At 41.1% G+C, this 25,437-nt stretch overlaps 1 protein-coding gene across 5 annotated transcripts in view; it reads left to right on the plus strand.

Moving 5' to 3' along the window:
* The window catches only part of HELZ (helicase with zinc finger), a 147,392-nt gene that overhangs the window by 62,391 nt on the left and 59,564 nt on the right, over positions 1-25,437 (plus strand). For all 5 annotated transcript variants that reach the window (XM_032212405.1, XM_032212401.1, XM_032212403.1 and 2 more), the window contains exons 11-12: positions 7,025-7,358; positions 16,536-16,666. In XM_032212405.1, coding sequence (XP_032068296.1) covers positions 7,025-7,358; positions 16,536-16,666 — 465 coding nt within the window. The remainder of the gene's footprint in view (positions 1-7,024; positions 7,359-16,535; positions 16,667-25,437) is intronic.

Raw genomic sequence — 25,437 nt, forward strand, 5'->3', positions numbered from 1 at the left:
CTCCTTAAAAGCAAAATTTTAACAGCTTCCTTAAAAATTTATTTGAATCTATGTTTCCAAGCCTCTCTTGCTGTAACTCCTGAAAAGCAAGGATTTTCAGCAAGATCTTCCTGGTACAGAGTTTTTAGGTAATGACCAACACTTTTGAATTTGCACTCAAAATGGTAGTTAATGTTATTCTTGAGGTAGATATGGAACAAGATTATAATATTATATTATATAATCTCACACATTATTAATGCATTTCGCACCAATTGCAGCCACCTGTAGAATATATTACAGTAGTCCAGTTCTGTGCTTAAAAAGGCATGAGTATTGCTGCTTAATTGTTCCGTTCCAGTTTTTGAAATGATGCAAAGTTTACTTAACAAAGAGCATTCAGTTTGGTTTTAGGAATTTGTGCATGAGCAGAAGTGACTTTTCACAGTTAGACTGCTCTGTCTCCTTCGCTGCAGTTTACAGGTAATCCTTGACTTATGGTCACAGCTGAGCCCAAAAGATAATCATTAAGTGAGTTTTGCCTCATTTTATGACCTTTCTTGCCACTGTTGTCAAATGAATCACTGTAGTTGTTAAGTTAGTAAAATGGTGGTTAAGTGAATCATTAAGCTTCTCCATTGACTTTGCTTGTCAGAAGGTCGCAAAAGGTGATCACATGACTCTGGGACACAACTGTCATAAATATGAACTAGTTGCTAAGCATCTGAATTGTGATCAAGTGGCTACGGAGATGCTGCAACAGTCATAAGTGTGAGAAATGGTCATAAGTCACTTTTTTCAGTGCCAATGTAACTTCAAAGATCACTGAACGAATAGTTGTAAGTCAAGGACTACCAATAGTTCCTTGGTCTCCCTGAGCCCTTAAGTCAGTTCTGTTTAGGATAAATAAAATATTATTTTATTTTTAAGAGTCCTGGTAATACAGTGGTTAGAATGCAGTATTGCAGGCTAACTTTGCCCACTGTCTGGAGTTCGATCCTAACGGGTTCAAGCTTGACTCAGCCTTCTATCCTTCTGAGGTTGGTAAAATGAGGACCCAGATTATTGGGGACAATATGCTGACATTGTAAACCATCCAGAGAGTACTGTAAAATACTTTGGAGTGGTACATAGGTCTAAGTGCTGTTGCTATTTCTATTTATCCTAGTATTACACCCTTTGCCATTCCAGAAGATGATTGGGGAAGCCACAATGAGAAAAAAGAATTGGAAAGCTTTATTCAATACAAGATAGTCCCTATTCTCCTTTTTGTTATTGGAGCTTGGATACATTGATTAATATTACTCTTTTGTCCCAATCAGCATTGCAAAGAATTACATGCACTTGAAAATGTATCAGACTTTTTTTGTTTTGTTTTAATCCAATATACTTTTTGGCCATTGAGTATTTTAACATTTTTTCTATTTGTGAAATCAGGCTTTATAGTTAGGATTTAGTAATATTACAGCTCCATCCTCTGTTTGGACTGTGTCCTGGTTCTGCCTCTACCTTTTTGATCTCTTGATTGACATTTTGCTTGAGGGATCCTTGGTGCTCTGTGAGCTTACTTGTTTTCTTGCAGATGTTTCATTACCCAAATTAGGTAGCATCATCAGTGCAAACTCAGAGAGCACCAAGGACTCCTTATGCCAACCCTGAGCTACAAATATTCTTCTTTATTAGTGACATTTTACTGCCAGCACAATATAATCTATGGAAAGTTCCTTGATTTTATCTGTGTCTTTGCCACCCTAAGCCATTATAGATCAGGAAATACAGAACACCTAGATATTTCATTTACTCAGGAACAATGGCAGAAAAGAACCTTCACTTTTTGTTTGTGGGTTTCTGTGAGACATCTAGTTGTTCATTTTTGAAAATAGGATGTAGTCTAGATAGGCCTTTAGTCTTACACTTAAGGGTAACATTATGTTCCTGTTTGTTATTATTTTGAAATGAAGCCGCTAACATTTGGTTGTTCTGAAGTCCATTGTCCTAAAAATGTGGGGTTTAGATTCAAGCAGCCATTAAAGTTTGTGAATTTGTGCATGGCATACATTGAACCAACAACCTAGTAATTTGGAAATAACATCTGTTTCTGGAATTGGTAACAATTTTCTTGGCCTCTTGTGTTCGTGCAGTGAATGTATAAGGAGAAATATAATTCTCATTTATGGTAAATCCAGTGGTATGCTGGTGTCATATCTGGCAACAGCAGATAGCTATTTTTTTGGAATTTTGCGATCCAGTTGAGGGTAGAGTTGAGTCACTACACCTAGTGTTCTAGCCAGCTATTCCACGGCTAGCAGCTAAGTGCAGTGGAAACAATGGAGCTGGCAGCTGCCATTCTTTGCCAGCACACACTAGGCAAATCTTTGAGTACATCAGCTTACTTAATTTTTTAAACATGTGTGTCTTGTGAGAGAGAGGGGAACAGGATACTCTTGGAAAAAGCAATGCATACTTAAACAAACTGTGTTAAACATGTAAACTACTGAATCACTCCAATGTGATGTATCTAAACTCAACCTCCCATTTATTTCACTGAATCTAGCCATTGACTTTACCACATATTATTTATAATGGCTAGGAAAATAATTGTATTTCACTTTCTAAGTAAATTAAAAATTTCAAATATATGAGGACTTCATCATATTCCTACCTCTGTTTAGCTATTGACATGGAAAATCTATGATACCTTAGTAGCTATTGAACTGAACTCACAACAGCCACATGGATAACAATGATTGATGGTATAGTATAGTATAGTTACATTTTGTCACTATGTAAAGATCTATAGCTACTCAGCCCTTTCAGAAATAAAACTTCAGCTTTTAAATGTACATTATCAAATAAATAAATTATAGCTTTTTATAATATGATTAGTGAGTCATGATAAAGATTCTGATTTGGACTCTGTCTGATTCTAAGTGATGGCAGCAGATCCCTAAATATTAGACTGAAACCAATTGTTCTCCTGTACGGTGAAATTATTCTAAATAGCAGAGCGATGGATATTTCAGAGTTCTAATTATACATTTTGAAGATCCTGTAGATTGGCACCTCCCATATTTTGAGTGATATTACAATATTGGTCATTTAAAAGAGCTAGCTTCTAAAATCTATTTTTTCAGTAAGCATGATATTGAATTGAGATTTAGGAGAAGGAGGGAGGGAAGGATTGTGAATCTGTTGATTTATGGCAATAGACTTACAACAAGATCTTAAGAAAGTAAGCTTCAGTAACAGTTGTTTTTAGTATTAACATTTATTATTTAAATTGTAGCTGATGACAGAAATGAACAAGTTAATAGACATTAATGGAACCTCATATTTTAAAATTATGCCTTTCAGTTGAATAGAGAGATTGTTATTAAATCTAAAATGAAAGGTTTTTTAGGAATGTAGTCTAACAGTTGGGTTAGCAACATATAAGCCATGATAGTAGTACTGTATCTTTAAGTACTGCTGTAAATGTGATTGGTTGCTGTTACCTTAAGCGGCCATAAGATGAAGCCAGAATGATTGTTAGCTCTCTGATTGTTAGATGCTGATCGGTGGATACTGCTTGTAGATTTGTCGTGTAATGCTCAGCGTGAATTACTGTAAGTTTTGCTACTGTTAGCGACTTTGTGTGCTGAACTGATTATATGATACTGGACTGTGTTTGATGGATCACCCCTTAACAGAGAACGTTAATGACTGACTGTCTTAACCGTGTATGAATTGGACTCTGCATACCTCTATTTCCACAGAAGTAAATACTATCTGTTTTACAATTCAGTATCTCCGTATGCTGGTTTATGCGTTCTTCCACACCACTCTCACTACGCTTCTCTGCATGCACTCGTTCTCCTAACAGGGAGCTTACCTAACAATTTTATTAAGACGATAGAATCTGTAGTACATAAAAACTATTTTAAAAGTCTTGGCCTTAGCTTTAAACAGTACATTTCCACAAGCTTTTGCATGAAACAAATAATAGAAGAGTGGTCTGTTATATCGAAATTTAGCTGCCCATATTTCTTCCAAGAAAATATTATTTACTTGACAAATTAGACTTCTTAAGTTTATTATCCTTTTAATTTTAGGTATGAATTATATTCATCGTCTATAATTTTGAAGGGAAGGTGTAAACAGCATAAAAATACTGTATATGCTCAGTTTTTGTGTGTTTAAACCCTAGAAAGTTGTAGTAGTTAGCAGTTTGCTCAGTTGACAGCAAGTGAATGGATTATAATAATTAATTAAGAACAAGTATAGCTGTTTAAGAAATGTATTAAAATACAATGTACTAAATATTATTTGAAACTTAGACAATCAAAAGAGATTTGCATTAACAATTTATAAATTTAATCACACGTTGAAATAAAAAAAACCCAATATCTTGTAACAGTTAAAGACTAACATATTTACAGTGTCTTAAGCTTTGCCCCACTATGTGCTTTATTTAAAGCAGAGTGTCAAACTCAATTTCATTGAGGGCTGCATCAGAGTTGTGTTTGACCTTGGAGGGCTGTGTGTGTGTGTGTGTGGGGTGCATGGTCAGATGGGCGTGGCTGGGATGGATCTGTAACACGGGAATGCCATGGTGGGCAATTCATTACTTATTCTTCATGCTCCACTAAATTTTTTATTTCTAAATTTATACCTCATTCTTTAATAGTAAATTGATTTTTCCAGGAAGGAAAGCTATTTATACTATTGCATTTTTAATAATAAAAATACAATAGCACAAATAACATGATAATACAAGATCTAAAAGCAGAGGTAAATTTCCAGGATACTAAATAGAAATGACTGTCAATTATAGACAGGTGATTGTAGATGAAATGGACCTACAGTATGTAAAACATGGCATTAAACTGTACTATTAACATAGGATGTTGTTTTTTTTCTATCCCGATCAGGCACTTATTTGAGGCCACATAATTGTAATCCAGTCCAATCCAGTATTCCAGCAGCATTCTGCTGGCCAAAAGTGGGCTGTGCAGAGGACCCATGAGGCCTCCATGCAGCCCTTTTTTGGCCAGCAGAGTGCTGCTGGAGGCCGGAAATGGGCCGTTGGGGGGGGGGGCGCACATGCCCCCTGGGGCCCATTTTGGCCGGCAGAGGCACCACATGCTGGTCCTTTGATATTTCTGGGCTGGCCCCGCAGGCACCCTCGATCTAAAGCATTAAGCATTTTACTGATTTACTGACAATGCATACTGTTTTCTTGTTATAACTAATTGATATAACACATAAATTATTACAGAGCATAATGTTTTCAATCTAGCATATTGAAGACATATTGCTTGGGCTCCGTGGAAATGTTTTTCTGTAATTACTCCCATGGCCTTATTTTAGTTTGTAATTTAATTAATTTTATAACTTAATGTTGTATTTCAAGATTGCAATACGAAGGCCAAAAGAAATAGCAAGCTATTTTCAGTAAATAATGTAATTAAATATCCTTAATAAATCAATAAACTGTCAGGCATGAACAATCAGATCCACGTTTGAAGATCTTAATTAGCTGTTTAATTGCTCAAGCCTATAATACAGGAATCTGATGGCTTGTGCCTGGGTCAGACTAGATAAGGTTTAACAGCTTTCCCCTCTTATTCCCCTGTGGGGATTCCAGACTAATTCCCCGTTTGACTCCTCCCCTGTCTCAGTCAATCTTTCTCCAATAAAAACTAATAAAATATAGAAACAATCTTCACTCATACAGTACATAAATAACCTGTAGAAGAAGAGCAGGCAAAGGTGGAGGGTGTAGTTAAATGCATCATCAGTTTAGAGTCTTTGTATTGCCATAAAAGATCTAAGTTCAGCTGCCCCCTTGAAATCCGTTGGCTCTTAACCAGCGCCAATTTAGTGCCAACCTTTAGTTGATCAGATTCTTCTGCATCGCCTTCACCCTTACAAATGGTCCTGATTCTTTGCACCTGACAATACCTGGTACAAGGAAGCTAACATGTAAATACAATAGTGTTGATGTTAGTTGCCTTTTAAGAGACACTATTATTAGAACCCCACACAGAGAAAACTTTACCTTATGTCATGACTTCATAATCCTCCACTGAAGGTGGAATGAACCTCTTTCTTGCTCCTAAGGAGACAGACAGTATGGTGCAAAGAAAGGTTTTCCTTGATTGCATCTGGAAACAGGCAGTCAGTGCACTTATTTCAGTCTGGGTTACATGTTTCCTTTACAGCTTGTCCCTTCAAGGCTCTGTATGTACTGTTTGTCTTCTCTGGATCATTATGGGCATCCATATACAAAGCCTGTAAGAATAAGCCAAACAAAAAGTAACCAGAAGAGCCACAAAAGTTGACCTGTTCCTGTCTAAAAACAGTCATGCCTTTTATATCTTTGGATTTGGGATTCCATATCTCGGAGATCTCCTGGGTCGACAGTAGCAGAATTGGAATAACAATAGCAACAGCACTTAGACTTATATACCGCTTCCCAGTGCTTTACAGCCCTCTCTAAGCAGTTTACAGAGTCCGCCTATTGCCCCCAACAATCTGGGTCTTCATTTTACCCACTTCAAAGGGATGGAAGGCTGAGTTAACCTTGAGCCTGGTGAGATTTGAACTGCCAAATTGCAGGCAGCAGAAGTAGCCTGCAGTACTGCACTCTAATACCTGCGCCACCATGGTTCAATGGAGACAATACAAGTCTTACAAAATTTTTAAAAGAAAAATTCATAACATTAACATTTATATATTGCCTACGAAAAACATAATAGTCTTTATCTATATACATCTCCAATTTTATGGAAAAATAATTGTAACAAGTCATGTCAGTGGAGCAAATAATGATTGGAAAAAAGAATACCTATCATACCTTTCCTATTTCCTTAGTACCACAACAGCCCACAATTTATTCTGAAGTGATTGTTTAGATCACTAAAAAATAGCAGGAGATGCCGAGCATACAGTTGAAAGAGATTCTGAATACAGAATTTTCAAAACTCTGTTTTGACTTTTTATTTTTAATTTGTTTGTTACAAGGATCATTTTTTTGGAATTAACTCTGTGCTTTCTGTTTTAGGTTTAACATCAAAGTGCAGTTGCAGATTGTAGCCAGTTTCATGCTTACTGGTGTTTCTGGAGGTGCAAAATATGCCCAAAATGGGCAACTTTTTGGACGGTTCAAACTCACTGAAACCCTTTCTGAAGATACTTTGGCAGGGCGACTGGTGATGACCAAAGTCAATGCTGTTTATTTATTACCAATCACTAAAGAGAAGTCAGGGCTGTCCCAAGGAACCAAAGAGAAAGTATATGAAGCAATTATTGAAGAAAAAACAAAGGAATATATCTTTCTGAGAATATCCAGGGATTGCTGTGAAGAGCTTAACCTTCGAGCAGATTGTGAAATGCAGGTATGTTGGGGTGAAATCTTTATGTACTCTGTGTGTGTGTGTGTGTGTGCGTGTGCGCGCGCTGGTCTTGTTGTATTCGGGTCTTTTCCCATGTAAGATTGAGATTGGCAACGTTTAGGCGAGGTCCCACTCGCCATCTTCAGGCTGGTGTTTTCGGCTTTGTGCTTGTGTGAGTAAGGCGTGGGCGGAGCTGTCGTCTTTCTATAAATCTTGATGTGTGTGTGGAGTGCTGGCTTTGTTGCTGGGTTGATTGGGTGTGTAGTTGCATCCTGATTGGTAGATGGAGTTGATGTTTGTAGATTGGTCGGCTGTTTTGTATCATCCTGTGTGGATGAGGTGCTGGCAGTGTGTCCATTGTTCTTTTGTGTTGTAACAATCTGGGTGGTGGGTGGGTTTTGTTTGTTGACTAGGGCTGGTTTCCAGATGTCTGGTAGGTGGGCCTATTAGTTGTTGTAATCAGGAGTAAAAGCAGAATGGCCAATGTAGGATTCAAGGAAAGCATCACAATTCTTTTTAGATTTAAATAAAAGTGTCTAGTTGTGAGCATGCCTGCATGGTGTCATCTTCAATCTTGTAGTTTGTAGTTTTGTAGTTTTATTAGAATTTGTAGGCCGCCCTTTTCCCTGAGGGGACTCAGGGCGGCTCACATAAAACTAGGAAGGGGGGATACAGACAACAAAATAGAGACATATACTAAAAATAGTAGGCAACATCCATACAACATTCGGGAGGGGCAATTATCCTTATCCCCAGGCCTGACGGGCGAGCCAGTTCTTCAGGGCTGTGCGGAAGGCTTGGACGGTGGAGAGGGTACGAATCTCCACAGGGAGCTCGTTCCAAAGGGCCGGGGCTACTGCTGAGAAGGCCCTCCTCCTTGTGGTTGCCAGCCGACACTGGCTGGCCGATGGAATACGGAGGAGGCCTAATCTATGTGATCTTATTGGTCGCAGGGAGGTAATTGGCAGAAGGCGGTCTCTCAAGTATCCAGATCCACTGCCATGTAGGGCTTTATGGGTGATTAATAGCACCTTGAAGCGCATCCGGAGATCGACAGGTAGCCAGCGCAGCTCGCGGAGGATAGGTGTTATGCGGGTGAATCGAGGTACACCCGCAATCACTCGCGCGGCTGCGTTCTGCACTAGCTGAAGTCGCCGGATGCTCTTCAAGGGCAGCCCCATGTAGAGCACATTGCAGTATTCCAGCCTAGAGATCACTAGGGCCCGAGTGACTGTTGTGAGCGCCTCCCGATTCAGGTAGGGTCGCAACTGGCGCACCAGGCGAACCTGGGCGAATGCCCCCCTGGTCACAGCCGTTAGGTGGTGGTCAAATGACAGCTGCGGATCCAGGAGGACTCCCAAGTTGCGAACCCTCTCTGAGGGGTATACAATTTGACCCCCCAGCCTGAGTGATGGTATACTAGTCAGATCTTTGGGAGGGAAACACAACAGCCACTCGGTCTTTTCTGGGTTGAGCACAAGCTTGTTAGCCCTCATCCAGCCCATAACGGCCTCAAGACCCCGGCTCATCACATCTACCGCTTCATTGAGTTGGCACGGGGCGGACAGATACAATTGAGTATCGTCCGCATATTGATGGTATCTAATCCCGTGCCTGCGGATGATCTCTCCCAGCGGTTTCATGTAGATGTTGAATAGTAGGGGGGATAAGACCGAACCCTGAGGCACCCCATAATTTAGGGGCCTAGGGGACGATCTCTGCCCCCCCACTAACACCGACTGCGACCTGTCCGAGAGGTAGGAGGAGAACCACCGTAGCACGGTGCCTCCCACTCCCACCTCCCGCAGTCGTCGCAGAAGGATACCATGGTCGACGGTATCGAAATCTTCATCAATTGTTCTTATGGTCATGGGCCAGTACCAATATGGTTTTCTTATTTAGCATTTTTATTTAATGTACACTTATTATTAAGTGTAGCATGAGACATATTTTCCCCAGAACAACAACCCTATGAAGAGCGGTAAACCTATTCTCCAAAGCACCTGAAGGCAGGACAAGAAGCAATGGATGGAAACCAATCAAGGAGAGAAGCAATCTAGAACTAACTAGAAATTATCTGACACTTAGAACAATTAATCAATGGAACAACTTACCTCCAGAAGTTGTGCGTGCTCCAACACTGGAGGTTTTAAAGAAGAAATTGGACAACCATTTGTCTAAAATGGTATAGGGTTTCTTGCTTGAACAGGAAGTTGGATTTCCAATTCTGTTATTCTGAGGCTGTGGAAGCCTGGCACTCTCTGGGTTTGGTTGTCTGCTTGCAAAAGTTTCATTATTCAATAAAGTAAGCTAAGCTCAGAGAATATCAAGGATTCCACAATGCAAGCTTGAATACACATATTCTCTTCTATTAGAACCTATGATGTTGTGTTGCTCTGGGAGAAAATACCAAACCCAAAAATCCCAGTGAGCTTCCATGATTGAGGATGGACTAAAATCTCTCAACTCCTAGCCTGACATCTTAACTGTTCCACAAAATTTGTCTTATTAACTTGAATAAGCAAATATCAGCAAAACTATTACTACATCTTTTTTAGTTTTTTTCTAATCGGACTGTAAGAAATATATGGAGCTTTGAAATTATCTCATCATATATTAGACATAAATATCTAGTTTAATTTTTATGTTTGTTTTATAGGTAATAAAATTTAATGGTCAAAATTAATCATTGGTATTTAAAAATGAAAATATGCCTTTTATTTCCCAGCTAAAAATCTGTTCTGATACAGAAAATTCACAGGATTGACTCACGTGAATCTGTTATTCTCAAGGCTCAAAATCAGCACCAGTGCAGATTATTGTTTACAGGACCATTCATGATTTCATTTTTTGCCTGAAAATCTAAACTTTTGAAAATAATTCTGTCTATAACCCTGCTGTTTATTCCTTTAACTATCACCTATACTCCCCAACACTTTTTGCTCCACATACCTAGCATGCATCATTGAAACTGCTTTAAATGGTGTGTTTTATCAACCTCTTCATTGTACTTAAGAGTGAACAACTTCCACCACCACCCCTGAGAAGGTAGACATTATTGTGTATTATCAAAGTGAGAGTGTGACAAATTGCAGTCCTCTCTAAACAGACCCTCTCAAGGTGTGCTTGTGTATGTGTGTGTATGTGTGCTTTTAATGGCTCTATTTTTATAGCTTCAGAACTTTTACTCCACACGCTAAAGAATTGTAAAGGCTTATTTTTGTTTTGGTGATCAAAAGTGAAATACTTTTACTTAGCATTTTCCATGCTTTCTTTCAACAAAAATTATTTGACACTTTACTTAAATAAAAGGAAATAAAACTGTAAACTATAAAAATAAGCAGAAAAAAACCTAAAATTGTTAGAAGAGCGTCAAAATAAAATTAGTGTGAGAATCAAAATAAAACTAGTATGAGAAAAGCAAAGAGCGTAAACTTGAAAATTTAGGAAAATTAAAATGTCTTCATCCATGGCATAATTCCTTCTTTGGGAAGGTGATTCACAATTGAAGTACAGCCATAGAAGATGCTTTTTCTTTAATAAGATTTCCTTTGCAGGAGCACCAGGAGATGATTAATTAATTATGGTCCTCTGGTTCATTTGTGCTATATCACATATTTTGCTCTACAACATAACTTTTAAAAAATAGAAAATAGTATTAAAAATTCAAAAACGCAAGACATACTTCCGAAGGAGTTTTTGTATAAATGCCTAATTATAATATCTAAAATAATACATAATGGTTTCATTATTCAGTATAATAAAAGAAAAAAAAAACCCAGATAGACAATGTACTCAGTAAGTGTCCATTTTGCTAAACGTGATAACACTAATTTTCAGGGCAAGTGATGGAACACTATGGCAGAAATAGTTTGTTTTGAAGAAAACTGAAAATACTTCGGAAGAAATTTGTATAGACAATAATGGCAACTACGTCTTATTTCATTATCATGATGGAAGCAGCTCAGTTCTCTCTTCAGTTCTCAGTTCAATAAAAGCCGTTGCAACCTGTGATAATCAAATTAAACATGGGGCAGCTCCAATTTGAATACAATTAAATGTAATGTAATTCTGATGAAGGAGATAGCTGCAGCCATCTTCATTTTACAGGGTACATTTCAACTTATTTCATTAGAGGAGGTAGATAAGTGCCTAAAAGCAGTTGATCAATACAGTCCTGATTTAATCCTATATGAGATCAGTCCCATTCTTGATCTCAAACTCAATAGCTCATTTGCCAGACCTTTATTAAAAATAAATCCATAGGTCTCCTACAATAAATAATAAATTATTAAATCAAGCCTAATAACTTCGTAACTGATAAATGATGATGTTAATGATGTTTGGAAATGTTTGAAAAGGTAATTTTTGAGTATTAGGAATCATAGGCCCATTTTTAATAGATGAGATGAATGAGAAAAATGTGACCTTGCTGATTCTTCATTATCTTTCAGTGCCGTGAGTATTCATGAAGTTTTTTTTATTTAAAATAAAATAGAATAAAATAACAGAGTTGGAAAGGACCTTGGAGGTCTTCTAGTCCAACCCCCTGCTCAGTCAGAAAACCCTATACCAGGGGTGTCAAACTCACGTTGTCATGGCGTCATCATGTGAAGTTTTCCCCACTTTGCTAAACCAGGCATGGGCGTGGCCAGCGTCTGACACATCCAGCCTGCAGGCTGTGAGTTTAAGAGCCCTGCCCTATACTATTTCAGACAAATGGTTCTCCAATCTCTTCCTAAACACTTCCTGTGTTGGAGCATTCACAACTTCTGGAGGCAAGTTGTTCCACTGATTAATTGTTCTAATTGTCCGGAAATTTCTCCTTAGTTCTAGGTTGCTTCTCACCATGATTAGTTTCAATCCATTGCTTCTTTATCTAGGGCCGGGATGGCGAACCAATGGCACTCGTGCTACAGGTGGCATGCAGAGCCATTTGTCAGGGGATGCGAGGCATTGCCCTGTTAGCTGGCCAGTGCGCATATGCGCGCTGGCCAGCTGAGTTCAGCCTTTTTTAAAGCGATTTTTTGCTCTCCCCAGGCTCCAGAGATTGTATAGGAGCCTGGGGAGGACAAAAACAGCCCCCCCCCCCCCGGTGGCCCTCCAGAGGCTTCAGGAACTTCCCTGAAGCCTCCAGAGTGCCAAAAAACAGGCCCTACGGGCAAACCAGAAGTTCAGGAACAGACTTCTGGTTTGCTTGTAGGGCTGGTTTAAGCCCTTCAGAGCCTTCAGGGGCCTTCGAAGACGAAAAATGACCTAACGGACAAGCCGGAAGTCACTTGTCAGCGCCTGTCATGCGCACTGGGGGGGTGTTGTGCATTGCATCATGGGTGTGGCACGTCTGTGCATGACCCCCCTGCGCTCCCCCCACTTATGGCATGCAAGCCAAAAAGGTTCGCCATCACTGATCTAGGGTTTTTTCTTACTATGAATCGTATGTATGAGATCACCTTTAATGTATGTCTAGATACATTAACCAATGCAAAACAATTTCATCAGTTAAATTATATTACTTGAAGGGAACATAGGGCAACTGCTTTGAGTACTTATCCATCTGTACAAAAGATGTAAATGATGTTTAAAGCCTTTAACAGCTAGGACACAGTTTCGTTAAGATTATTTATTGTCTTAGCTTTTTTTTAAACTGTGAGAAGCAGAAGAGAACTTACTCCACTGTATCTGTTTGAGTCTGCTGGCTTAATGACAATCAACACTTTTTCACTTTTAGCATTCCTCTTTGGAACATCCTTTTTCGTTGTTTCTTGTTTAAATTTTATCCAACAGAATTGGGATAAAATTTAGAATTATTTCATTCCTGCAAGGGAAAATGATTTTCATTATTTGTGTTTGTGGATATGTTGTTTCACAGTTCTAATTATTTATTTTAAGCTTTACTATGTATAACAGTTCTTAATATTTTAAAGTTAACATTTGTTTCAACCTATGAACAAATTAGTGATTTTTAAATGCTTGATTTCTGCTGTTTCTTACAAATTGTCCTTATTTCCTACTGTACATTTTACCAAAAAACTATCACTCAGTTTTGTTTGCCCACCAAAGGTTTGTTTGTTCTTTTATAAAAAAATCCATCAACTGTTAAATTAGAAATCCCATTTTTGTATTATAAAAATAGTGTATTAAAATTATTTATTTAGACATTTCATATAAAATATAGAAAACTATGAATGAATTCCAGGATATGGTAATACTGTATGTTGTAATCTACCATAGAGTGTTGATTGACATCATTAATAGTAGACATTTAACTGTCACCTGATTTTGGAGGATGTAATGGAAAACCTGTCATGTCATATTTTCTGAACAAAATTTACTTCCATTAAACACATTTAATATATTCTTCTATACACCATGAAATGATTTCTCTATCTCCTTTCTGTAGGCATATAGTGGCTGATTGGCTATTGAGTAGAATAACTTTCAAATACAGTTTTCATGTGCAGATTGTAATAAATGAATTTTCATTGATGGAAACTGACAGTGTCACTTTCTAATTGATTGAAAAATTATGTGAGAATCTTAATGTATTCATTTAACCTGCATAATTAGTTGACATGCTGCTTAAATCAGTGGTACTCAAGCTGTATATTTTCTAACAAACAATGATCAAAAGGCTAATTGGCTCTATCTGAAAATAGCACTTTAGTACAGAATGAAATGGTTCATTAGAGGTGGTGACTAGATTATTTTCAGAGGTTACTTGAAGTTGAACTTGTTAATGTCATTCCTGCATTTCGCTAAATAGCATTGATGTATTATGGAGCGCATTTAGCTTTACATAATAATAAAATATTATTATCCATCCACTCTATTAATAGGTTTCTATATTTTAGAGAGGGAGTGGGTAGTTTGTGACCTCAAGTTCATGTGGCTCCCAAATCCCCTCAGATCATAACCAGGGAAAAGCTACAATATATCCTCAACATATTCTAGTTTAAAATCCAGTTAAATCCTCCAAATTCCTCTCTGATCCCATCCACATATGCATTATAGTTACACTATAGCTCACCACTTCCAAATGTTGTTTTTGCCCACCAAAATAGTTTCTATACCTGTTTTACTCAGTTTAAGGTATTATATTATTTATTTATTTCACATATTTATAAGCTCACACAACTCAAGCAATGTGACTCTGGAACATGTGACTCATGTTTAGTGACAAAGGCTCCCACTGAAATAATTTGGAAAATGAAGGGAATCACACTGTAGGATTGGCTGGAGAGTGCTTTGGTAAGAGGGAAGGTGGAAGGTAAAGGTGTTTATCTAACCTTTCTGTAAGTCATGTGCATGCCTGCCAGTTTTCTGTAGTTGGCTGCTCAATCATTGTCCTTGTTGTTGACCAAATTGGCTGGGGTGTGGGGGGTGTGGGTGGGAATTTGTAAAGCATTATGAGAGCTGTGAAACTGGTACTGTCAGATTTGCTTTCTTTATCATGTTTCTACTAGTTTGCTACTTGGGTTTTGCCTAAGACTATTGCTTATATTTGCTTTAGTTTTTTAACTTTGCGGTTGTGCAAAGCATTTGGAAGAATGCCTCAGGTAGGGCACCACAATTGAAACACCATTTCTGGAAGTATTAAAGCAGCCATATTTGTTGGATGGCTCATGGCTCTGTTTTTAAGAATGTCCTCAGCTAGGTGCATGTAGGTGTGCATGTGCCCATGTTACAAGCATTGTGGCTTTGTTTCACTAATGGTCCCAGGTTGATTGTCTTTTGTTCTTTGTGTCCTAAAGCTGGAAACAAGTTTGACTTCAAAAGCTGGAATTTTCATAGGGTTTCTTTTTTCTAGCAAGCTTTAGAGCAATGTAATCCTATTTCTTTACATGAGAGGATATAATTCGCATGTCTGTAGGCTATTCCAGAACTCCATCTAAGTCTGTAAGCTTCAGTCTACTCTTCCCTTTTTGTTCAATGAAGAATTCTCAGAATTTCAAAAATGTGAATGCTAGTTTGAACATGTTAGGATATTGAGGTTCCCTCTCCCCATTTATAGTCAAAACAGGTCCTTTTTGTTGTTTCATACCCTGTTTCCTTCTAAATAAGGCCTCCCCGGATAATAAGCCCAATTGGACTTTTGAGCGCATGCGCTAAAATAAGCCTTCCCCCAAAAATAAGCCATCCCCAAAAATATTGCAACATAGAAGCAGCCATGAGGTGACCATACTCGCTGCCTCCTACACCTAAAAAATAATAAGATCTCCCCAAAAATAAAGCTGTGTTTATTTTGGGGGTTAAAAGAAAATAAGACTCTCTCTTAATGAGCCGAGGTGGCGCAGTGGTTAGGGTGCAGTACTGCAGGCCACTTCAGCTGACTGTTATCTGTAGTTCAGCGGTTCTAATCTCACCGACTCAAGGTTGACGCAGCCTTCCATCCTTCCGAGGTGGGTGAAATGAGGACCCAGACTGTGGGGGCGATATGCTGACTCTGTAAACCGCTTAGAGAGGGCTGAAAGCCCTATGAAGCGGTATATAAATCTAACTGCTATTGCTATTATTTTCAGGGAAACACGGTACATAAATAGAATAAAAAATAACTTTTATGTTATTTAGGAAAATTGTTTGACAACATAACATTTCAATATATTTTTTATGTAGTGCTCTGGCTATATTTCTAGTGAAAATTGTGGTGGATAAAATCTGTTTGGCTCCTATTAAATTGTGTTGTTTGAAATTTTATATTTTGTCTTTTTGAATGTGTGTGTGTGTGTGTATGCGTATATATAAATAAACATCCCAATATTGTAGAATTGTTTGAGCAGTCAAAATGATGGTAAATGAAGTCATATTGCCTTATAATGGCTGGTTTTAAAACAGTCAAATAAATGGATTTTATTGATTTTAGAAATATTTCTAATTTTTTAATGGGTTAATAAAATAAAGTTTTTAATGCCTTGTTCTTTCAAAATAATGTTTGTTTTATCTTAACTAAAATATGTGTTTGGATTATATCAGTTTGCGATATTAACATGTGGTCAAGTAGGAATGTGTTAATTATTAATTATCATTCAAGTTTCAAAAAGTTTATTCACAAATTATGTAGTTTTATGGTGACAGTATAGGGATTCATTATTTGTATGAGTGTAACTAATCCTTTTAATTTCCTGTTTTCTGGCATGTTATTCATTTATTCATTCCTTCATTCTTCATTTTGTATGCACTTAGGTCGAGCTTCAGTTTCAGTTAAACCGCTTACCCCTCTGTGAAATGCATTATGCCTTGGATAGGATCAAGGACAACGGTATCCTGTTTCCAGATGTCAGTATGACCCCCACAATACCTTGGAGTCCCAATAGGTACAAAAACTTTAATCCAGGGAACTAGTATATTAAAATTACAGAATTTGCATTCCTTGTATTTAGATGATTCATATAACCTTGTCCATTATAATGTTTTAGGTAAAGTGATGAAAAAGAATGACTATTTTTTCCTATGAATGTCAGGATTAGGCAATGGACTATTTTTATTCTTTAGATCAAAGGCCAGTTTTAATCAATCACATCATTTATGGAAGAAACTGCTTTAAAAATGAACTGTTCTTTCAAATATGATATACTTAATGCAGATTAAAGCTCAGTTGGAAACATTTGTGTTGGTTTATATAAAAAGCTATGGAGAAAAGATGGATCTCAATGGAGCAATCTAAAAGAATCGGGTATGAGAGGATTTTAATCTGCCTGATGATGTGATGTTGCATCTTTTAGTTAGAGGTGTGGTGAGAATCAAAACTTTTCTAACCTCTGGCTTGTAGTATGTGTAGAATATTATTATTTGTTTTTTAATCTTACTATTATACTGGTACATTACAGGCAGCAAATTAATTAAACTGCTGTGTTTTTGTGACTTTTGTATATTGCTCATGTATATATTTCTTGTAGATCAATACATGATAATGTTTCTGAGATATGAATCTACCGTAATATAAACAGTACATTCAGTGGTGGGTTCCGGCAGCCGCTACTGCCAGTTTGCTCAGAGACCTGCTGCGTGCTCGTGCAGTACAATGAAAATTGCTCTGCACATGCTTAGAAGCCAAAAACAAGATGGCGGCGCTAGGAGAACCGGTTCAGGCGCGTGGCAGGCCTGAGTCACTGCTGGCTCCAGTGACCCACATCTCCAAGCTACTACTGGTTCGGCTGAACAGGGCTAAACCAGTAGGAACCACTGAGTACATTTTACAAAAAGGTAGCAAAAAAGTATAAAAGAATCAAAAGGTATTTTACCATTTGAGGAAACAATGCTGCATACAAAGCCTTTTGAGCTTGAATTTACACTGATTTCATTGTTTGAAAGTAAGGTACGTTTGTAATCTAGGCAAGGAGTAGACAATCTTTTTATCCCAACAGCTCTTCTTTTTATTTCTATTTCTTTGTGTGCAAGATAATTAGATCACTGGAGAAGACAGGATTATGTTTTTGAGCCTGATATTTCTCTCTCTAGGGTTTTTTAAAAAGGTTATATACCGTATATACTCGAGTATAGGTCGATCCGAATATAAGCCGAGGCACCTAATTTTACCACAAAAAACTGGAAAAGTTATTGACTCGAGTATAAGCCTAGGGTGGGAAATGCAGCAGCTACCGGTAAATTTCAAAAATAAAAATAGATACCAATAATGTTTTTGAATATTTATTTCAAAGAAAAACAGTAAACTAGCTCTGTAAGTGGAAAAGAGGGTCAATAAAAACAATATGGTATCAACAATAACTTTAAAAGTACAAAAACCTTAGCTCATTCAGCAACCAAGCTAAAACACAAGAGTTAAAATCCTTCAAAACTCATAGGCTCATAATATACATTCTACCAGTGTCCTGCCTGTGCCCATTGAATATACAACCTGCCCTGTGTCCATTAATTACAGCCTGCCATTGCCCATTGAATAACATATACAGCCTGCCTGTGCCCATTAAATATACAGTAGCCATTGTAAAAATTTGCTCTGGATAACAAATTATTATCACACAATACCGGTGTATTCAATGAAATACTTCACTCACCTCATGATTAAGGTGACCAGATTTTCAGATTGGTAAAGAGGGACACCTTTGACCGGGGGGGGGAGGGAGCTGGCCGCGGCGGTTACTGCCAGCCCACGGCCTTGCTAGGGACGTCTGGTCACCTTAATTATACACATCCTCTCTCTCTCTATTCACTATGTCACGGCACACTAGTGTGCCACGGCACAGTGGTTGAAAAACACTGGTCTAAGAGACAACATGCACTGCAACAGAAGGAGTGTTCCCATAAAGCTAAGGTTTTCAGGACCTACAATTTTACCATCCAAAACAAGAGTGTCAGCATCGGTGTGCACAGAGTATAAGGACATCCCAGCAGCTCTCCCATTCATTCCCCAAAGGATTCCCAATGACCCCATAAACCATTTTTACCATGTTCACACTCTTCCCTACCTATAAATACACACAGTGCTACAGTAATGCTAAGGGTCAGCAACTGTCACAAGGGCTTATAGACAAAACAGCTGAAAGAAAGGGGATCCGAGGTCAAGTCTGACTACCCCCAAAATGATGAATCAGCAGATTATCTGTTTGGGTCCCCCTTTTTCCTTTCCTCCCCTTAACCCTAGTTAGCCCCCATTCCTTTTTTTGTGTGTGTGTCTGTGTGTGTGCAGAGCATACTTATGGGTGACCTCATGTTGATGAGTCAGCAGTGTCTGGACTCTGCACACAGAAGGCTGCAGCCAGCAGATACAAGGGGGTAATTCAGTCCACCTCATCCCTTTGTAAAACACCCCCCACCCCCAGCCGCTCTGTGAAACAGCCCCCACCCCCAGCCGCTCCTCAGCCCCACCCGTTCCCAGACACCTGATGAGTCAGCACTACTTGCCCAGATGGGGACAGCGCACCCAACGCTTAGGTAGTCCGAGAAGAAGCGGGGAAGGGCCCCACTTCTTCTTCTTTCCACCCCACCTCCGCAGAAGGAAAACTCAAAGCATCACGGCGATCCCGGGAAAAAGAGGCGAGCCGGGGAGCGGCGGCATTTCTCTCTCTCTCCCTCTCCCTCTCTTTTCCGCGACCTGCCGCCGGCGGGCAACAAGGACGGCCACCCACGCCGCAGATCCACGTCCAGCAGGGAGGAGGAGGAGGGAAACCCACCCACCTGTCAGCCACGGGAGAAAGGAAGTCGGCGAGCGGAGGAAAAGACGGGGGAAAAGGAAGCTCGGCGGGTGAAATGCGGTCCCCGCCAGGATCTCACCTCGCCCTCTTAGCCTCCCCACCCTTGACACACATGCACGCACACGCACCCTCCGCCTAGCCCGCCAGAACATTCCCGGGTGGGAACAGCCGGGGGTGGGGGGAAGAGAGAGAGAGAGAGACGCGATCGCGTTCCCGGCAGTCCAGAGCAGGAGGCGCTTTTTTCCAAAAATAAACACAGTGGATCATCTATCTCAGTGTTTCTCCACCTTGGAGACTTGAAAGTGTGTGGACTTCAACTCCCAGAATTCTGGGAGTTGAAGTCCACATATTTTCAAGTCTTCAAGGTGGAGAAACACTGATCTATCTAATTAATATAATTAGTTATAATTAGTTGGGAGGGAAAAGCGCTTGGTGCAAAGAAGGACTTTCTTTCAACCAGCGGAACCCCCTGGCGCAATCGGGCTGCGATTGGCGGCCGTCCTTGCTACAATCCGCTCCGAGCTCTGATGAGGGGGAAATTAGATTCCGGCTGATGCGGCAGGGGCTGCGCTGGTGGGGACGGGTGGAGGGGATGGGACTTGGAGTCCTACCATCTTGGCGAGTGGGGAGTCTCATCCCACCCCGCCCCGCCCGTCCCCGCCAGCGCAGCCAGGCTGCGATCGGCGGCCGTCCTTGCTACAATCCGCACCGCCCGCCTCATCAATGGGGTAAAGTCCTTACGTCCAGCTCTCATGCGGGCGTAAGGAAAGTCCTCTCTTTCCCCCTCATCAGAACACAAGCCCGGGAAGCGAGTGGAAGTTCTCTGCGCGACTGAAACGGAAGCCACGGCAGGAGAGTGAGGCTGCTGCCGGCCATTTCACCTCGCGCAGAGAACTTCCACTGGGTCCCGAAATGGAGGAGAAAAAGGGGCGCCCCTTTTTCTCCTCCATTTGGGCAAATTTTTCACTGACTCGAGTATAAGCCGAGGCAGCTTTTTTCAGCCCAAAAAGTGGGCTGAAAAACTCGGCCTATACTCGAGTATATACGGTAGGTTTTACCTTTATCTCCCAGTGGCAATACCAAACCAGCATTACCGAGCCAGTCTTAACTTGGAAAAGTTAAGTGGGTTTTTAGACATGAGAAGAAGGCAGTAGCAAACTACTTCCATATTGTTGTTGTGAAAACATGCAGTACTTGTAGTCCTCAGAAGCCAAATTCAGTTGAGGGAGTCTTCATCTTTTATCACAAAAGACAAAGAGAAAGCAATTATTCTTGAATACAGGTAGTCCTTGCTTAATCTAATTGGAACTGGAATTTTCATTGCTAGGTGAGGCAACAGGACCCCACTGCTTAAGCAATAATAGTTCCATTAGTTAGGCCAGGATTGTGCTCTTGTTAAATAAATACTTCACGCTTCTCCTGTCCTGACACATTTGCCTCTGTTTCAGCACACACACCCCATCTCTTTTGGCCTTTTGACCATTATGTATTCTGCCACCACCCACTATCACCACCCCTGAAAGTTGCTGGCCCTTTGAAAAGCTTTGGAAGAGGAATACTCTGCTGAGAATGAGCAGAGGACCTGCAGGTTGTTTCTGTTGGTGCTGGAATCGCCTCCAGTCCACACAGAAGGCCACAAGCCATTTATCTAGGAACACTTCCAGAGTGAACTACAGAGCCTATGCCGCAAACAGCCCTGGAGAACCTGTCTGTGGGCTTCAACAAATTGGAAGCTGCTGGCGCTTTGCAAGGTTTTGCAGGAGGAAGGCTGGACTGAGAGTAAGAGGTGGGCTGTACTGGTGCTGGACTCGCCTCCACACCTCATTGAAGCCTGCAGGCTGGGTCTCCATGTGTGCTTCTAACACAAGCTGCAGAGAAGTGGAAGCCCTCATCCTTCTGCTGTCTCCAGTTCTGCCACTACCCTGGGCAACACCTGCCATACATTCTCCACCTTTATCTGGGAAGGCCCCGCCTCCTCTCCTGGCTCGCCCAGTGACAAGCAACACTACACCTTGCTGCCACACTGTCTTCTCCCTGGCTGGACCCATCAAGCTTTGGCTGATGAGGTTCTGCTGCCCTGCGATGAGCACTTGGATTGTGGGCCAGCAGCATGAACAAGTCAGTCAGATGGTAGTGATGGGATAAAGGGGAACAGAGCTCTGCGGTAGAATCCAGAGCAGCAAAAAGGACAGAAATAGGGAGAAAAAATAGGCATGTGGGAGATGAAGCTTGCCTGCAGTCTTCTACATGCCTACTTCTAAATCTGCGACTGCCCATGCTAAAGCTGCAGTTTAAAACAATCATTAATCTAATCTATAAATGGTCTCAAGCATTTACTGCCCCAATTTCATTCTTTCCAATTCTATAGTGTTAGTGCTTCTCAGTGTCAAAGGTAGGATTTTATATTCTTTCCCAAGTTATTTTAAAACGTCCACCCAATTGATCACATTTTTAATTATATTTTAATTATATTTTTAATTATATTTAATTATACAGCCATGGACTTGACCCAAGTAATTCGGGGTCCGACTCACTCAGCGGGTCACACGCTTGACCTCGTATTTCTCTCGGAGCAGTGGAGAAGTGATCTAGATTTGAAGGGCATTAAGACCTTGCCCTTGTCATGGTCTGATCACTTCCTACTGAGGCTTGACTTTCAGAAACCAATCCCCCACTGTAGGGAGGGGGAACCGATTAGGTGGTTCCGCCCCAGGCGCCTGATGGACCCTATGGGATTTCAAACGGCGCTTGGTGAAATACCTGACACTCTCGTCCACAGTCCGGCAGAGTCCTTAATCGCTCCTTGGAATACAGCGGCGGCAGGGGCTCTAAAGGTAGTGGATCCAGGAGGGCTCCTTGGTTCACCGAGGAACTCCGGGAGATGAAGCACCAAAAGAGACGCCTAGAGCGCCGCTGGAGGGCCAGTAACTCTGAATCCGACCGAACACAATTAAGAGCCTTCATTAGGACTTATCTAGTGGTGATACGGGTGGCAAAATGTGCGCATTTTTCTGCTCTTATTGCATCCGCCCTGTTTAGAATAGCCCGCTGCCTCTTGAAAGGGAGGGATGCGGACGACCCTTTACAGGGTAAAGCTGTGGAATTTGTCCAGTTTCTGTCGGATAAAATCGCTCGGATTCGGACGGACCTGGACTCCAATTGCACGGTACCAGCCGAGGTACCGGGGGAAGGTCTTGAGCGAATTTTATGGAGCGAGTTTCAACTTGTCGCTCCTGAGGAAGTGGACAAGGCCATGGGAGCGGTGAGTGCCTCCACCTGTATACTGGACCCGTGCCCCTCCTGGCTGGTCTCAACCAGCATGGAGGTGACACGTGGCTGGCTTCAGACGATTATTAACACCTCTCTTCGGGAGGGATCCTTCCCACACCCACTAAAGGATCCGGTGGTGAGACCCCTCCTGAAGAAACCTTCTCTGGACTCAGCCATTTTGAACAACTATCGTCCAGTCTCCAACCTCCCTTTTGTAGGGAAGGTTGTTGAGAAGGTGGTGGCCTTTCAACTCCGACGGTCCTTGGATGAAACTGATTATCTGGATCCCTTTCAGTCGGGTTTCAGGCCTGGTTACGGCACGGAAACTGCTTTGGTCGCGATGATCGATGATCTCTGGCAAGCCAGCGATAGGGGTCACTCCTCTATCCTAGCACTTCTTGACCTCTCAGCAGCCTTCGATACCATCGACCATGGTATCCTTCTGCAACGGTTGCGAGAGGTGGGAGTGGGAGGCACCGTCCTATGGTGGTTCTCCTCCTACCTCTCGGACAAGTCACAGTCGTTGTTGGTTGGAGGGCAGAGATCGACCCCTAGGCCCCTCAATTATGGGGTGTCGCAGGGCTCGGTCCTGTCTCCCCTCCTATTTAACATCTACATGAAGCTGTTGGTTGAGATCATTTGCCGGCACGGGATTAAATACCACCAATACGTGGACGATACTCAACTGTATCTGTCTGTCCAGTGCCAGTTCAGCGAAGCAGTAGAAATGATGTGCCAGTGCCTGGAGGCTGTCAGGGTCTGGATGGGAGCGAACAAGCTTGCACTCAATCCCGACAAGACTGAGTGGCTATTGATGCTCCCTCCCAAGGATGGTCCAATTATTCCATCTCTTAGCCTGGGGGGTGAAGTTATACGCCCCTCAGAGAGGGTTCGCAATTTGGGAGTTCTCCTGGATCCACAGCTGACGTTAGAACATCATTTGTCGGCTGTGACCAGGGGGGGCTTTGCCCAGGTTCGCCTGGTGCACCAGTTGCGACCGTATCTGGACCGGGAGGCCCTTCGGATGGTCACTCACCCCCTCGTCACCTCAAGACTGGATTACTGTAACACGCTCTACATGGGGCTGCCCCTGAAGAGTACTCGAAGACTGCAGTTGGTCCAAAATGCAGCCGCGTGAGCGATAATGGGTGTACCTAGATACACCCATGTTACACCTATCCTCCGTGAGCTGCACTGGCTTCCCATTGGTCTCTGGACACGCTTCAAGGTACTAGTCGTTACTTTTAAAGCCCTACATGGTTTAGGACCTGGCTACCCGAGAGACCGCTTCCTGCCATTTACCTCCCAAAGACTGATTAGATCGCACAGATTGGGCCTCCTCCGGGTACCATTGGCGGGTCAATGTTGGCTGGCAACCCCCCGGGGGAGGGCCTTCTCTGTTGCTGCCCCGGCCCTATGGAATGATCTCCCCGTAGAGATCCAGACCCTCACTACTCTTCCGGCATTCCGTAAAGCCACTAAGACCTGGCTGTTCCGGCAGGCCTAGGGCTGTTGATCAGCATCCAGCCCCATTTTAAGTGTATGTATGTTGTGTAATTTTAAAATGATTATGTCTCCATTTTTAATTTTTTAATTTTTAATTCCCTTGTTGTCTGTAAGCCGCCCAGAGTCCCTTGGGAGTTGGTGGCATACAAATACCAATAAACTTCAAACTTTAAACTATATGGTTCATTTCTGTTTTGTTAATGTCACTTGTATTAATTAACCAAAAACAATATTCTGTGCTGTTAAATAAACTAAACAAGTATTATGGTGATGTAATCACAGTGGAAAGTTTATTAGATTTTTTAAAACTTAGTTTTGATTATGAAAGCAATGGGAAGAAGGGTCACAAGGCCTGTTTCAAACCAAGTTGGAGTGTTTTAGGCCTTTGGACAGAATGAAACAGGGCTATTTTGTTTCAAGCAGAAGAGGTGTGGGAGGAGTGGGCAAAATGCCAAGGATGTTATCTGCTGAGATGGTAAGGCAGTGAAAAGAAGGAGTGTCATATCCATGGCAAGTGAAGTGGTGGGAGATGCTGGGATGGGTGTCTGAAGGGACGGAAGGAGAAAAGATGCTGGGAAATCAGAGGTAGGCAGGATGGCCCACTGGCTAGTGAGACATGCTGCGCTGGGACATCAATGGCAATAACTGAGAGGAGGGGGAAGTTGCAGGGAAGATTGAGGGCAGATGGACCAATGGTATATCAGACATTGATGAGAGATGAAAGAAGGAAGAGGAGATGCTAAGATTTGGAACAGGCAGGTTAGTGGAATATGTCCCACTGGGAAAACTGAAAGAAAGAAGAGAGGGGACAAAGCGCACTAGCCTTGACCTACTCAACCCATCCAGATTTTGTTTCATATGAAACAAAGTGTCCTGGATTTTGGTTCATTCCGATCTGAAAGATTCAACAGAACCTCTAGAGCAGTGGTGGGGAACTATGGGCCTTTTATGACTTGTGGACTTCAACTTCCAGAATTCCTGAGTCAGCCACGCTCCTAGTTAATCAATCAGATGTTATGACCAAATATTAAACAGTTTTAATTTTTTTTAAAGAAGTGGATATTTTTATCCTATTAGTTTTGAGATTATAAAAACAGTGTAAGAATTTATTAATACAAGCTTTGTTTCCGATGTGTGTTTGATTATATCCTGCTTTC

Source organism: Thamnophis elegans, chromosome 2 (genome assembly GCF_009769535.1).
Source record: "Thamnophis elegans isolate rThaEle1 chromosome 2, rThaEle1.pri, whole genome shotgun sequence".
NCBI lineage: Eukaryota > Metazoa > Chordata > Lepidosauria > Squamata > Colubridae > Thamnophis > Thamnophis elegans.